This window comes from Dromaius novaehollandiae, chromosome 2 (assembly GCF_036370855.1).
Source record: "Dromaius novaehollandiae isolate bDroNov1 chromosome 2, bDroNov1.hap1, whole genome shotgun sequence".
Taxonomy (NCBI): domain Eukaryota; kingdom Metazoa; phylum Chordata; class Aves; order Casuariiformes; family Dromaiidae; genus Dromaius; species Dromaius novaehollandiae.
In genome coordinates, this window is record NC_088099.1 from 53048728 (window position 1) to 53064873 (window position 16146).

Below are 16146 nucleotides of genomic sequence, written 5' to 3' on the forward strand. Positions count from 1 at the left end.
CCAGCTGAAACTTCTTGACCCTGGACTATCTCTCCTCTTTGGGCAGGCTCCCAAATTCTCTCTTACATCTCTTCTTGCAGAGATTCTTTCTGCGCCACCCTTCCTGCTTTATTGCCACAATTTTCCCTCCGGTTGGGGTGGGATTGCTAGAAGCGACGAGATCTGCTCCTCCCTTTGCCATCCCTTTGCTGGTGTCTGACTTTGCTCTAGACACGTTTGGTCAGAGTCAGCGTTGAACTGGCAGGGACTGGCTGCTGTTCGTGCCAGGAAATCTGAAAAGGACCCACCCTGAGCATGTACTGGATTAGGCTGAGTATTGCATTTGCCTGCTCTTTTTTCTTGAATGACAATAAAGAGGAAAGATTTATAAGTCTGGAAGAGATTCAGAACTGAACTAGAACAGCAGGTGTCCAGATGTATTGTACCTCTGAAATGTTTATAATTAGTAAATTTGTTTAAGTAAGAATTAGTGGAAATCAGTGCCTCTGATGGTATGCATTTTTTTTTTTTTTGTTGTTGTGCTCATTCTTAAGCAATGACAGGCTTGGCCAGTAAGTGTCCAATTTTTTCATGTTGCTCTTTAACAGTAGAGGAAAAGCAACATAACTGAATATGTATAAGATATGTTTAATTCTGAGATTTAGATCTCATAGGCTTCCTAAAAAACAATAGCTGATATCACATGCTAATAAATATATGTGTGTGTGTGTGTGTGTGTGTTTTTGTGTGTGTGTGTGTACGTGTATATGTGTACATCTATGCATATGTATATATGTATACACCTTTATGTGTGGGCTATGCCCATGTGCCAGGGTAAGGTCAGGCTAAAAGATGATCTTATATTATGTGGTGGAACTTGAATTATCTGATTTAGTTTAAAGGTTCATAAAATAAATAGGTAGAGAAAGGAGAGGTGGTCACATGAGCATTTCCAAAATGAGCCCTAACTTAAAATGCTTTTGGGTAATTTCTCTAGTTCAGAATAACAGCCTGCATTTGATTTCCAAGCTACTCTGTGGATGGAGAATTGCAAGGGTAAAAAAGGAGAATTTTTAGTTATATATGGAGTTACAAGAGAAAATTGTAAGAAATTTAAAAAGCAAATCAGTCAAGTGACAGCCTTAGGAAATCAGGCTTGATTAGTTCAGTTCATATTTTTACAGCAATTATATGAAGAATCGGTAGAGTCAAATTGGAATATGTTTAACATTTTGAGAACACATAGCATGGTAGTTCCCTGAAATAGTTCCCTCAGTTCAGAGTACCTCTGTGCCACAAAATCCTTGTCAGTCCAGAGTAGCATTCGTAAATACAAAACCACTGAAATGTGGGTGGATTTTGGGAGAGGACTTTCACGTGTCCTTGGGGTTCTGAATGAACTAAAGGGAGACATGAATTGCCTATCTGCTTGTTTTAAAGCTTTTCTGTTTCCAGCGGACAAAACAGTTGCCATATTTGTTGATCATTTGTCATTGTTATTATGCTTTTGTATTTTAATTACATAGTTGCATGATGAGTAACAAAGGCTTTGACTCCTACGTTAAAGTGTTTAAGTGGGAAAGCATCGTGGGGGAAGAAGATTCGTCTTGCACAGTTCCAGTTTTAGTAGTAGACATTAGAGGGTTTAAAGTGGAGAATGTTCCTGAATATCATTAGAAATCTCTCCTGAGATTATATAATTGAATTATTTTGTAGTCATCCAAAATAAATGGAAGACCATTTAAGACAAGACAGGAAAATATATTGAGAGGTATGCTTCAGCAATTTATCCTATAATGGTATTGGGAGATGGAACAATTAACCCCAAAGAGCCTTCCCATTTATTGCTCTGTGGAGTTATAAGGACTGAAGTCTTGTAAAATGAGAACACTATTTGGACGATTTGAACTGTTAATGATTTAAAAAAGAAAAAATTTCCTCAGCCTGAAAAGTGAGTGAGTCAGACTTGAAATCTAATAAAGCTCTGAAAGACTGGGGACATATTTCTATTGCCACCAATTGTAATTCCTCACCCCAGGAGAATATGAGGACAAAAAATTGCATTGTTAAATCCGTTCACTGCTGTGAGGAATAACTGATATACATATGCTTATTAATTTCTGCTTGTTCTCAATGGCTAACAGGTTTCATTCCTGATCTTTTACACACAGCTGATTTCCTTCGGGAATTCCTGTTCCTCTTGTATTTGAATGTTCTCTTGCCTTTGCATCTTGGTTTCCACCAAGGCCACTTTTTAGCACTTGCTGAAAGGTACACATAGCAGGCTACAGCTGAGATAGAGGAGAAAGGATTGCATTTGGCCTTAGATGACTTGACAGGTGGCAATGTGCTAGTCATGAGCCTTAGACCCACAGCTTTCCACTCAATAAAGTAGATTGATTTCCCTCTGGCCTTCTCCGCTTGGAGAAATTTAGCTCTACGTGGTTCGCTCTTACTAGCTGAATAAAATAATTATTACTGCCCAGTTCCTGTTTTCTTATATGAATACACTATAAATGAGCATCTGTTTTCTTTGGAGGAAGACGTGCTCCCACAAAGTTTACATGGAAGTGGGGGAACTTCTTAGCTCATCGTAGTTGCTTTCACCATTGCAGCATTGACATGGCTGTTTGGTTTAATAATAGGATTCTCCTGAATGCTTACGGCTCCCATGGTATTCCTTCCTTTGTCATGCCTTTGCTCTGGCATTCACTGGAGATATTGCGTAAATAATGTGTTCTCGTTTTAGCCAGCACATCTGATGAAATCCTGGAAAGTTTTTCAGAATATTAGTTGCTTTCCTAGAATGCATTTAAATCAGTCTTTTGGTACTTGGCTCAGCAGGAGTTTTTCCATCAGTAGTATAGTGAAACATAGGATGATGTCTAGGTAGATTCAGTAACTGTTTCTTTATCTGTGCTAAATAGGTGTTATGTGTCTGTAGGTAATAGCTTTATTTTGCAGGCAACTTGAAATTTAAAGCCATAATAATTAATTAAAATTATTATAAATAAAAATAAATAAATTAAAAAGGTCTAAAATCAGGTTCCTGTGTCTGTGTTTAGGCACATTAATATATATGTGACTGATCTGTAAAACTGTAGAAGAGGAATTTTTTTCTAGAAAAGGCAGTGAGATTTGCTTACTGCTTCATATTCTTAAAAATCAGATCACATATTCTGGTCACTAAACAAGGACCCGGGAACCTAACTTCTCCAGCTAATGTGGTAATAGCCACAACACTGAGGTCTAAACAGTAGAGAATTATTAGACTAACAAACCCCCTTATCCTACATCCTTAAATAGATGTACTTTTGTTCATGATTTAATTGCTAAGTCATCCTTACACATATGGTGACAGTTTAGGTGAAATCAGTGTAGAGGTTGGAATACTATAGTCTTAATCCAGATTATTCTGAATAACCTGATTTATTCCACTGAAGTATATGGCAGAGTTAGGAAGTTGAAGGAACGGATACTCGATTACTGAGGGCCAGCTCTGCTACCTTTTCCTTTTGAGGTGCACTCTTAACTATTTGTGGACTGATGTGCTGCTTCAGGTCTGATCTAGGCTGAATCCAGTCTGGTCCCCCTTTTAATACCCAAACTAGAAAAGGATGTTTTGAAGAGTTCTTTCAGGAATCCAGTTTGTCTCCATGCTCTTCATGCGTTGTCCTTCAGCTGTCTCCCTTTTTCTGTAAAAGGATGGAAGCAACTTGTGCTGAAACACAATACTGGCAACTTTGCAAGGGCTTGACTACATGTTTTGGCTCAGACCTGAAACTTCTGTGTGCTTCCCTGAATTTTGGTGGGGCTAAATATCTTGAAATTACTTATTTTCTTTGCTTATTGGATGATTTCCAGTATTTTCTGTGGGCAGGAGTGCCATAAACACAGCCTTTTTCAGTTTTTTCTGTTTCCTGTTCTCTTCTCTACTCCCTGAAACATAAATGTGTTTAATTTTAGACAACTGTTGGAAGGAACTTAAGTGATTTAGGGAGTCAGGTTTGAAACCCCAGATTGCTTCCTATGAGTAGAAAGCTGAAGCCATTAGGCTGAAGTCAGGCTCTTTCTTGTGTATTTTCCTTCTAGCCTCATGCCTTAGCAGTCCAACGTCAGCAGGAAGGAATAGGAGAATATCTTTACCCAGCAGCTCAGTGTTTAGGATGCCTTAGGATACAGAACTGTGGATTCAAACTCCCCCTCCTTCCTGGGGCAGAGGATTGTAGATGCACACCTGGCCTCTACCACAAAATGTGGAATGCAGCTCTGTGCCGTTCTCTAGGAGCTGGTCTGGACACAAAGGTGCTTGCTGTGAGGCCCTGAGCTGAGTGCCAGTCTAGATGCATCTGCCTTCTCAGCTGACTCTAGGTCTCTTCTTGATGTTGTGTACAGACATACCTGTTCACTCTTTGTAATTAGTGTCTTTTAAGTTAGGCTTTCTAAATTGCCCTCTAAAGGACTTTGGCAACATGCATCCATATCTACTAACTCTTTAGGATGCATCTGCCACCTTTATTGATTTCCCTAGAAGAATCTTCTTTTCTGCCCAGAAGTGCTGTCAGGCAGAGTTTGAGGAAATTGCATGTTTGTCCAGAATGTCTGGTGACTTGGTAGGAAGTGCTACGGGGCAATTCTCAGGACCTGCTGGGTCCTACACAACAAAAGAGAGTGCAGAGAAGAATCACAGATCCCAAAAACATTGGATTTACTCTGTGTTTTGCTGTAGATCTGGTGATGCCAGGATATCTGACCAGATTGCTGTGCACACGCTGTCATTAGCTGGCATTGGTTCTCTGCTTGTACTGTGAACACAGTATGTCGTAAAAACATTGGGATTATCATCTTTGCACCAGTGAGCATGCAGACACCTATTTCTCCGTCAGAAATGCCGGATAGAAGTATTGTGGCCTTGATATAAGAAATGTGGCTGTGTTTCTCATTCAGGTCACTCAGGACAATTCTATTCTCCCTTCCTTCTCTGCATACCCCCCAGAAAAACCCTTTGAATTTTTCACGAATATACTTCTTACATAAAGAATCTTCATGAACATCTCTGATAAGCGTATTCAAAACTGTGAGGTACTTGGTACAATTTAAGTGGACTCCAGTAAGAATCAATGGGTTTTGAACTTCTGTAAAACCCCTGTTCTGGACTACTTCTCTTCACATTGGATAACAGTAGCTTCAAAAATTATGAAGTGTTTCAACAGCATGAATCAATTTGTATTACCCAATTTCCCTTATCCACATTTGGTTAATACCTACAGCCCAGTGGCATGAAAATTAGTTACCTTGCTCTAAACTTCGAACATATGACGAGCTCTATAAATACCTAAAAATGTTATTGTAAAGCCTAATCCAGTTCTAAGATCTCATAGAATTAGAATTAAAGATTATATTACAGTAGGGCCTGTGAATATGCTGACAATGGAACTGTGCTCTAAACAATATGCAGATGTTGAGCAGGTAGTGTCTGGCTCAAAGAGATCACAGCCCAAACAGACCAAGTAAGGGCATAGTAAGAAAATATCTAAGCAATCTTCACAAATGTTATGGTGACTTACAGTGTGTTTACCCTCTATTTCTTTAGGAGTGATTTGGACAGACAGGAGTTAGTAGACCAGAAAGGCAGAAGAAGCACTAGTTTTGGGGGATGGAGCGGGGAGAGGCCAACATAGCGGAAGAATAAGTGGAGAAAGCAGATTGCTTTGGCTGTGAAAAGCGACAGGGTTGAGGCTCTAGCAGTCACAAGCAAGGTGGGATGCAGTCATGGCAACATCTGTTCAGTCCAGAGAAATGGTGGGAAATAGCAAAATAATCCAGAGATATCATCAGAATGTGATGGAGTTGGCTGCTGAACCAGCTCCAGCAGTCTGAAGGCGTCCTGGCCACTGGGAAGTTCTGGCAGGACTGGAAATCTTTTCTTCCCCAAACCTGAACCAGTTCAAGAGCCTGCACAGAAGCAGGGTTCACTCCTCCACAGTTCTGGATTTGGGGACTCATCCATATTTCTTTCTCCTATCTCAGTGCTGCATAGGAACTTGAGTTGCTCTGGCATAACAAAATATTCCTAATATATTTCAAAGTAGCTGGTGGTGTAGTGCATGATGTAGTGGAAGAGATATGTGCTCAGTAGTTTTAGGAAACAAGGTATTTGTTCATTCCTGCTGAACTATAGATTTAGAAACAAAATTCCAGGATTATTAGGTAGTTCCTTAAATGTATTTACAGTACTTGATTCTTTTAAAAGTGTAGGTCATATCTTTGATCACCCTGTTCACTTTGCCAAGATTTCTGCAATACAAACAGGGAAATTGTCAGGCAAGGATATTTCTACAGTTTATTTTTCTTTCTCCTCTGAGGGTCAAACAGTCTTTCCTATATATAGCTACTCTAGTTCTTGAGGATTAATTTTGAGGGCTCTGAGGCCGTACCTTTGAAATGTCCCACATTTTGAGAGCAATTCCCATGCCAGCTCCTGTCTCAGGACTGGGTTGTCTCATGATTATTGCCCTTTGGTGTTAATAATCTTTATCAAGGAGAAAGTGTAAGTTCAGCCTTTGCATTTAAATCCCCTACAATTTCCACTTCTAAAATTCTGAGAAAATGAAAGGTAGGAAAGGAAAATGAACGGGCAGAGTAACTAGCCCCCGGTGAATTGCCCACCTTCTGACTTTCTTGAGTCTTTCTTCTTGTTGGAGCTTAGTGCAACTTACAGTATAGTTTGAAATCTGCTAGTCCAATGCTAACCAGCTTCACAAAGGTCCACGTCTGTTTGGAGAGCTCGGACAGTATAGAAAATGTAAAGCTGGCTGTCTCCTTTGGTAAGAATCTCCTTAGTAAGGCGAGGACTAGAAATCTCTCTGCCCTCTGGGCTTAAGACTCAAAGTCTTTCTCCAGTGCTGATACAGTTGGGCAGAGCTATTCAAACACATGTTAACTCTGTATGTCTTTTTTCCCCTGAGTCCCTGCAACTCTGTGCAGTCTGATCGTTGTCCGCATGTTACACAGATTTGCTGTCTCTCTGCATTTATGATTGAAATGTATTTACTTTGGAGATGACAGTCATGGAACCAAGCTTGTAGAAAGGAATATGCATATTAAAGGAAGAGACTCACGGAGTGTCAGGTATCCTAGGTGAACAGTTTCTGTAATCCTCATTTGGGGTATTTGTCCTTTGAATATTTCATAAGCTGAAAAGCATTACACCTCTGAGAGAATGAACCCTGCAGCCTAAAAAGTCTAGTCAGCTCTCCAGAAAGGTATTGGTCCCTGTTCTCAATGGGGGGGGGGAAGTGACCTTGAGATTGAAAAGTGACCATGACCTTGACAGAACTTGGGCGTGTTGGACACCACAAATATGTTCCTGCCCTCTTATCTCACTGATGGCTGCCTCATTTAGCCATGACGAATTTCCATAGAGGTTTGCTTAGGCTTATGTAGGCGTCTCACATATTCCCTTTCTGTCAACCTGCCATTCTCTTTGCTGCCTAAATGGTGCGCCCATGCCTAGTGATGTATCTGCCTTTTACAAATCCTAGTTTTATCAGTCCATTTAATTTCAGAAATGGTGGTCTTTCCCAGAATTCACAAGATGGACAGCAATTCCATTGTTGCAGGGTATCGCTGGTGTGTCACAGTTGTAATTTTCTATTGCTTGTAGGATACCTGAAATGTTTCCTACCGTATACAAAAACTAAGAAAAGATTTAAGTCTTTATCTTTACTGTAGGTCAGTGAATGTGTTTGGTTCATGATTTCTTCTATTCCAGTTTTTAGGACTGAAAATAGTTTTATAAATAGTTTTCTGTTTCATTTTCATGCACGTGTGTTGGCATCAGAAATAAGAGTGCCAGAAATACTGTGTGAGAAGTAATTCTTGTGAGATGAGAAGCAAGAATGGATTGAGGAAAATCGCTGAGAGTCTGGTTTTGGTGAACCTTCTTGTTCAATTATAACAGAATAAAGAGGTTTCTGATAAAGATGAGATTTGGCTGCCTTTGAATTTCCTTAACGTCCACACCGTACATTTCCATGTCACAAACTTCAGTGTTTTTTCATTTCATCCAAACATGTTGCTTCTTGAAGAGAACTTTGATCTTATCCTTTTCACGCTATAACAGTACTTTTCTCTGTTTTTCGCAGACTGTTTTTGAGAGGAACTGTCAATCTGATGACTGTGCTGCTGATTTAAAACTTCAGGGTAAATTATTGCTGTCTAGGTGAGTGGATGATTTTTTTTTTCTTGTTCTTCTTTCCTGCTCCTATGTTATTCATTTTATGTAAGAAGCATTGAAAATCCAAAATACAAATACAGACCTTTTATATCCTATTCCAGACTAGAATGATGATGACGATGATACCATCTTTAGTGCAGGAAGGTGTAGAGAATATACATAAAATCAGAACACCCATGGTGGTAGGCTGTGTGCACACACAAAGTAAGATACAAAGACAAAACTGGAGGGGAAAAAAAAAAGGATGGTGGAGGGGGACAGGGAAAGTAAAGAAATATGCCCAAGTCAGATCTCGATCTGCTAGACTGTGCTACTTTTCAGAGACAATAAAACACCATTTATGGCATGGTAGGAGTAAAATTGTATGTGGCAAAGCATTTTCATTCAGAAAAAATGGCACACAGAAGAAGAAAATAACAACTGGGAATATGGTGAATTGGTTAATCTTCTTTTGAGGTTTAAATTATATATTTTAATTTCTGAACTTGTGTGATTTTGCTAACTCTCCTGAAATATTGCCTTCCTTTGTCATTCCTTTCTGTTAATAATATGTGTGTGTGTGTGTGTGTGTGTGTGATTTCACTTTCTTTTGGGATAATAAACCTCATTAAGTAGACAAGGCAAGATATGTTCTGTCCCTTTTGACTGGTGATCCTAGGAAAACACCTGCCTGTTCTTTGCCAGGATGTAGTTATTCAATTTCTGGATAAATCAGGCTAAAGGTGAACTTCACACATCACTTCTGTTTCCTTTTTCTTCCAGCATGTTAAGCACATTTTTAGAACTGTAAGTGCTGATGCGAGTTGTTTAATTGTGTGTCAGGGGTTTTGCTGTTTGATGCAGATCCTTTCTGTGAAACACTTTGCTTTCAGGTCGGGTAAGAGAGGGGAAGAAACTGCTCTACTTTAGAAAAACAAAAAAGAAAGAAGTAATAGTCAGCAGATATACACAGGTTTTATGTAAGTCTACAATGTGCTGTAGTTGTAGTTGGAGACAAAACTGAACCAAAGTCAAATCTGAGAAGTTATGGACTTCTCCAGACACTACTGAAGTCAACAGGAATGTTTCACTGCATTGGCTGGGACCTGGATTAGGTCTCAGGTTGTGGAGTCCAAGCTTCAACTGTGATTAGTCTGGATTTTTGACCTTTTGCTAGAGGTTAGTGGAGAGCAAAATGTATTAAAAGCAGAATTGGAGACCTGTCTGTGCGGACTGGGAAAACAAACAAGGGATTTTGTCCTGCAGGTAAGAAATAATCAATAAAAAGTAAGGGACAGGTTCTAAAAACTGTTGTCAGTCAGTGCATGGTAATCGGAGCAGTAAGAGCTGTACTGAGTGATTGGAGCATTACACTATTTACTTTTACAGCTGTTATTTATGTTATCATGGCAATTTAAAAGCCGCAACTGTCAAAAAGCTTGGTTATTCGAACATGGTACAACATTCCTATAGCAAAATGTTGAACAAAAACTCTCAAGTCTTTTTTATTCAGTGACATTCTGAAGTCCTGTTTGAGATAAACAGGATGTCATCAAATCAATCAAGTCTACAATGAATGAGTTTCCTTTAGGTAAAGGACTGTGCCAGCTTCAGTTATTAAGAAACATAACAGACTGAGTATCTCTAAAGAAAACAGAATGATTTTTCTGTCCATAAAAATACAAAAACATGCTAGGCATTCTGATTTTAGGGAAGTGCCTGTGTTGAATATGGTCATTTTTCCAGACCCATATACCTTTCACTAAAGAATGCTGTTAGCAATTTTTCACATTATTCCTGTTTCTGTAAAATCTGTGAACAAAGTATGCTTTTGTAGAAAAAGCATGAACAGGAAATCTATTCCTATGTGCACCCAGGAACTAAGCAACTAACTTTGCTATTAACAAGGCTATGGCAATGCTCTTGTCTCAATAATGATGTCTGACTAAATATGGTGGATTTATTGGTAGAAATTAAAATCAGGAATACAATTAGTGGACACATGGATGCATTAGATGTATTGGGGAAGGCTTTCAGAGAAGTATACGCTGTCTCTCGGATCTGCTGCAGTTCTTTGAAGATGTCACTGAGCATGTGGTGGGGTGATTCAGTTGATATGATCTACTTGGGCTTCCAAAAGATTTTCATTAGGATTTCTCACCAAAGGTTCACAAAGAAAATAATTTGTTCAGGGCTAAGATGAATAGTGCCTGAGCACTACTTCGTAGTTAAAAGATAAAAAACAAAGGGCAAGAATAAATGGTCTGTTTTCCTGATGCAGAAACCTCCACAAGTGTTTGTGCTAGAGCCACTGGTATTCACCATATACATAACTGATCAGGAAAATATTCTGCTAAAAATGAATAGCAAGGTGATAAAGTTTGCAAATGATACTGAGTTATTCAGAGTAATGGAAAGAAGAGAGTAACAAAGCAATACAGTACTGAAAAGCAAAATGCAATTAAGAGTGTCCTTCATACAAGACATGGTTAGTGTGGATTCTACTTTTGGAGGTGTTGTAATGCTGAGGTTCAAAAAACATAATGGATTAAGTTAATGGAAGAGATATGTAATAAGACTAAGTGTGAATGTTGGATGCTGCAGAAATATGTCAGGAAAATAACACCATGTACTTGCCTTGTTCTTCCATAGGCCTCTGCTTTAAAAATGGACACAGGACTGTGAACTAGATGAGCTGACTTAATCTAGCTGTTCTTACACACTTTTCATTCATTTGTAGCACGCTAGGGCCAAAAGCTGTGCAGAGAGCCATATATTGTAATGTATATTTTTGTGCCTCCCAGTATAAAATGCTTTTAAACATGTGCTGGTTAGAGAATCTGTGTGCATAGGAAGTTAGCTACTGCTCGGGTTACATTAGCATCGTGAGGCTTGCTTGCTGAGGTCACACGTACAAGCTCAGGTACAGCGCAAGCTACTCCGATTTTGAGTTCCCTGGCAATGCATTCGAATCACTAAGAATTATGGAGTTAAAAGATTGCACCCAGCTTTGAAGATGCCAAAACAATATACCAAGTGACTATTAGGAAAAACAGCCCCGTGTTGGCAAGAGCTAAACAGGTCTGCACAGATTGCGCGGTTTTTGGGATCTTCCTTCCCTTGCCAACGCTTATTCATGTGCCCTCAACTGGGAAGCACTGCACTTTGATTAAAACAAACAAACAATTAGAGAGTCCTGGACGTTCAACCCTCAGTCCAGGTAATGACTTAATATGCAGCCTTTTATCCAAACAAGGCAAATCTGCAGGCATAAGCTGGAAACTTTGCCGCAGTTTTGACCAGGTGTGATTGATTGGTTTTGCCTCGTCCTTTCCTGTTGGCGAGGCTGTCAAGGAGCTGTTGCATGTGAAAACTGTGCTGCTGGGTGAGCTGAAACCCTCCCTGTGAAACTGGTAGAGGCAAGGAGAGGAGAGAGTGGGACTGCTCAAAAGTGGGAAATTATAAAAAATGTAAAGACTTCTGAGGCTTCCGAAAGTTTTTGTGATGATTAGCAATGGGGAGGATATGTTGGAGGTTCATATTTTGTTTCTGTTAATACTTCTGTGACAGTGAAAGGTGTCCTTGGATGCTTGGGCTGAAGGTCTGGGTTACATGCAGTACACTGGAGTAAAGAAGAGTCGCAATGCACTTACTCTGAATAGGAAAGGGCTTGTTTTCAGTTAACAGAGAATCTCTCTTAAGCCTCTCTTCAGGCTCATCCGCCTTCGTCAGCGTGGGTTTGCATGTAAACCTGCTCACATTTGTTGTAGGGATGGAGAGTAGTTACAAAGATGAGGGAACCACACTCTTCCTGATCGTGTCAGATGCCATGAGGGGCTTCAGTCATGGATTGTGGCAGGCAGGTTCAGATGGGAGACTGGGAAAACTTTTTCACTTAGGAGGTTAGTGCTGCACTGGACCCAGTTGCCCAGAGAGACTGGATTCTTTGCTGTGCCAGCCTCTCGAGACTTGGCTAGATGAGGTCCCAGCGGAGCTGATCTCCTGTTGGCCACAGTCCTGCTTCGAGGAGGAGGAGGATGGACTGTACGACCCCTCGAGAGATCATTTCCAACCAACTTTTCTGTGGGTCTCTGACTTTATCAAGGTGAATCTTCTCTGTGACCTGAGTAAAATCTCCTCGCCAAAGAACCGCCCGTCACCAACATGCAGCCACCAGCCTAGGGCCATCGTGGGCGTCTGCCAGCACTGCGGCTGCAAACCTGCCTGTGAGGCTCCTTGCTCTCCCCGATGCCACCTCTACCAGCAAGGACATATAACATCAGCAGAGGGGGGTAGCAATGATGGGAGCGGGGCCTGATGAAACAGACTGTGGGAAAATAAACTTCACGGGGCAGGCGTAAAGACCGAGCACGCAGAGCTGCTGCATGGCGGTGTGCTAGGGCTGCTACAACAGATCTTGCCTGTGCGTGGCCTGGACTTACTACTAGGTGTTTGAGTGTTGTGAGCATACAAGTGCAGGTGGCAGCTTAGGAGTGGGGGCAAAAGGACTTGTGAAGTGTGCTGGGGACTCAGCAAAGGGAGTGGTGGGAGAAACAGAAGGGGCAGAAGACAGGGAGTTCACCTTTCCAGTCATGACTCTTTTCAAATCCATTTTTCTTAATAACCATGTGAGCTTTTGGCACCACAGAGTACATGGACTACCTCATGGCCTCACCATCAAAGAATCTCAGTCGTTAAAGCTTGCGGCTGTCATCGGAGAGAGCAAAATCTGGCCCTATTTGTGCAGTAATGCCCCATTTAAAAAAAAAAAAAAAAAGAAAGTGACTTAAGAAAGAGGAGACTTAAAAGTATATTAGCATAAAAAAGGTCTTTATGTGTTGCATATAGGTAACTCTAATGGCACAATCTGAAACCATAAGAGATATGGGAATGAAATATTTTGCAATATGATTTATTTTTATAGCCACAGCCTTTGGGACAGCAATAAGAAACCAGTTGTGTTTGCCAGCAATACAGTACTGAAAAGCAAAATGCAATTAAGAGTGTTCTGTTAGCTATTATTTTCAAATATGTTTTTTAATATTAAAAATACGTTTATTACATATCATGCTTGACTTGAATGCCTCACTCTGTTTTCTCAGCGCAGCAAATGTCTTTTCCATTAGGTTTGTGTAGTAAATAGCACATTTTTATTGAGCCTTCACATAGCTACTTGTTAAGAACCTGAAATGCATCTGTTTCCTCATGATGGGCTGGGTGAATATCTGCAGTATGCGTTTTGTGGAGGGTTAGACTTTTCTAGCCTTAAAAATCTGCTCATCCATGCTTCTGTTACTTTCTATGGGAGAAAAGCACTCTGGTCTTTGAAGGAGAACCTAAAACTGCTAGAAGAGCAGGGCAGACAGGAACACAAGTCTTATCTGCGATACTAAACCAGCTGATGGGCACTCAGGTATCTATCTGCAAAGGCAATAGTAGTTATCAGGCCTTGTTTAGACTCTAATGGGAACTGAATGAAAATTACAAAGGAGATGTTTGAGTAATAGTAAGGGTGTTTGAAAAAACAGACTTACTTTCAGCTATAATAAACAAACCGGCTAAAAGACCAGAGCAGAATGGGTGGTGGCTTCCTTAGGAGATGCAGCTAGAGGGGAAATCCTGTATGACTGTGTAAATATAGCGACAGCCTGTGTCCCACAATGAATTGAACAGCTTTATGGAAAACAAATAGTGCAAGAAGAAAAACGATGTTGCAGCATGTCATGTAGCTGCTGTATTCCAGCGTGAGTGAAGTGAGCTGCCTGCACGTTATGAAAATCAGTTTGTAAAGACAAGACCATGAGCCTCCTTGGATAGAAAATGCCATAATAAATATTACTGTTCCTGAGAAGGTTCCAAGAGGAAGTCTGTGTCCCATATATTTATGTGGCATAAGCTTACCCTTCATCTGTCATTAGAAATAGGATTACTCACCCATTCGGCTACTTCTGCCTGCATGTCTGGCTGTTTGGAATATTTAACTTTTTTTTATTATTATTATATTGGTTTAGAGCATCCTTAACAGACACCTTTTATTACAGACTCAAATTGACCTTCTTCCCCTACAGACTGATTGGGGTTCCTGTATATATTGCTGCAAATTAGAGTGAAAAGGGCAACAGGTGCATTTTGCAGACTTTCAAGTTTTTGCAAATTGTTTTGCATTGAAGCCAAAGCTTTCAAAAGCTTACTGTGAAATGGAATTTTTGCGAAAAGTCCTTTCTCCAGTTGAAAGGTCAAGCTTGTGACTTGGCCATCTCTGCTTCTGTCAGCCCCTCTGGAATTAGCCAGCAAATGGACAAAATCCCAGTCTGTCAAAAAATTCATTGAGTTTGAAATATTTCCATTTTAATAAAGCAGTAATTTATGATGCAGAAGTATTGCCAGAAATCTTATGGCCAGTTCTACAGAAGCTTTTTTTCCCCAAAGAAGTTCCTTCTGTGACTTATTAAAGAATTAACAAGGTTTCTGCCAATCCTCCTTTTGCTTCTTTGATCTGTTTTGGCTTAGGTACTCAACAGGCAGGTAAATGGTTAGATCTTTTGGTTCTTGGTTAGTCTTTGGGATGTAATCTCAGAGGACCTAACGCCGACCTAACAGAAAACACAAGGGAGAGCTTGCCTCTTCCTCCCACCCCAAGCTTACTGGGCTTTGGAGCAACTCCCCAGTTTACAAGCATATTGTTTGTATTTGTGAAGAATGAATAATTCACATGGGTGACTAGCTATGCAACTGATAGAGCCATGTGATTGCTTTGCAAATGCTACTTACAGGTGCAGTAAAGAATATGGTGATGGACTCAGTAAAATTGGTGGTAATACTCCCTCTGATTCCCTGGGCACATGAAATGAATCTCAGCAGTTTCATTTTGACCTGTCAGATTATTACAGAACCTGAGCTGAAGGAATCCAGAAATCACAGATAAAAACACGCGTTATGACAGCTTCGTCCAATTTAGTTTTCACCAACTCAAGCAGTAATAGTGCAGAATATTAGTTTAGTGTGGTAACAGTGCAGATAGGCAGTGTGCTCCAAAGGAAGGAGCAGTAACGTCAAGTTTCGATCAGAAAGATCAAAACTTTTCTGAGTGTATTTCATGAATATAGTAGTGTGTGTATTTCATGAATATAGTAATGTTTTAGCAGTTTTTTAAATAAGGGTTTTCACTGATCATAGGCTTTGTAAACCTGTGGAGAAAAGCTGTAAGCTTGTGGTTTAATGTGGGAAGCAAAGCTGTTTCATAAATTTGACCAGGCTTATGCCTCAGCACTTATCTTGCTTTGATCAAACAACAGGAATTTGCTTCCAGAGAGGCCTCACATTTCGTGGCCTGCCCATTGTGGTTTTATGCCCCTGAAGTGCATCTTAACCAAACATTGGTGATGAGGAAAAACAATATCCTTTCATTTAGAGTTTAATTACATGCTCAGATAATATCTATTTTTTCCTTCCTCTTCATTCATAGCAGATGAAGAATTTGTTTTCACTCGTTTTATCTTTTATATCTTTCATTGAACTCGCACCTCTTTCAAAAATGTTTTCGACACTCTGTTTACCCTAGCCAGGCTACTCTAAATAGCTAGTTTTCTGCTTCATAAAAAACAACAAAAGAAAAACAGCATGTGCTATGGTTTAGCATATCTAGTGCTAGGAAAGTGCTCTTGGGCTTTCAGTTGGGACCTTGTTTGCATTTAAGCTGTAGATACCAATGTGGATATTCCTGACTCCAGGGACACAGATACAGAGCCCTGACTGATCCCTTGGGAGTCATGTGCTGCTTGCGAGTCACTTGATCATACCCAGCCCTATCCTAAGTTCAGATCTTTTTAAGTACTGAAAGACTTGTTTCCAGGGAGAGAAGAATGGGAAAACTTTGGAAAAGTGCGTATGAGTAGATTCTTTTCTATTTTCCCAAGAAATCACGCATATTTTAATGCTATTTCAAGGTA

General features: G+C 40.1%; 1 protein-coding gene across 1 annotated transcript in view; it reads left to right on the forward strand.

The window, feature by feature from the left end:
* Positions 1-16146, forward strand: part of ITGA9 (integrin subunit alpha 9) — a 230863-nt gene that overhangs the window by 126118 nt on the left and 88599 nt on the right. Inside the window, exon 17 of the mRNA XM_026100784.2 lies at positions 8127-8203. Within this exon, the coding sequence (XP_025956569.2) occupies positions 8127-8203 (77 nt within the window). The remainder of the gene's footprint in view (positions 1-8126; positions 8204-16146) is intronic.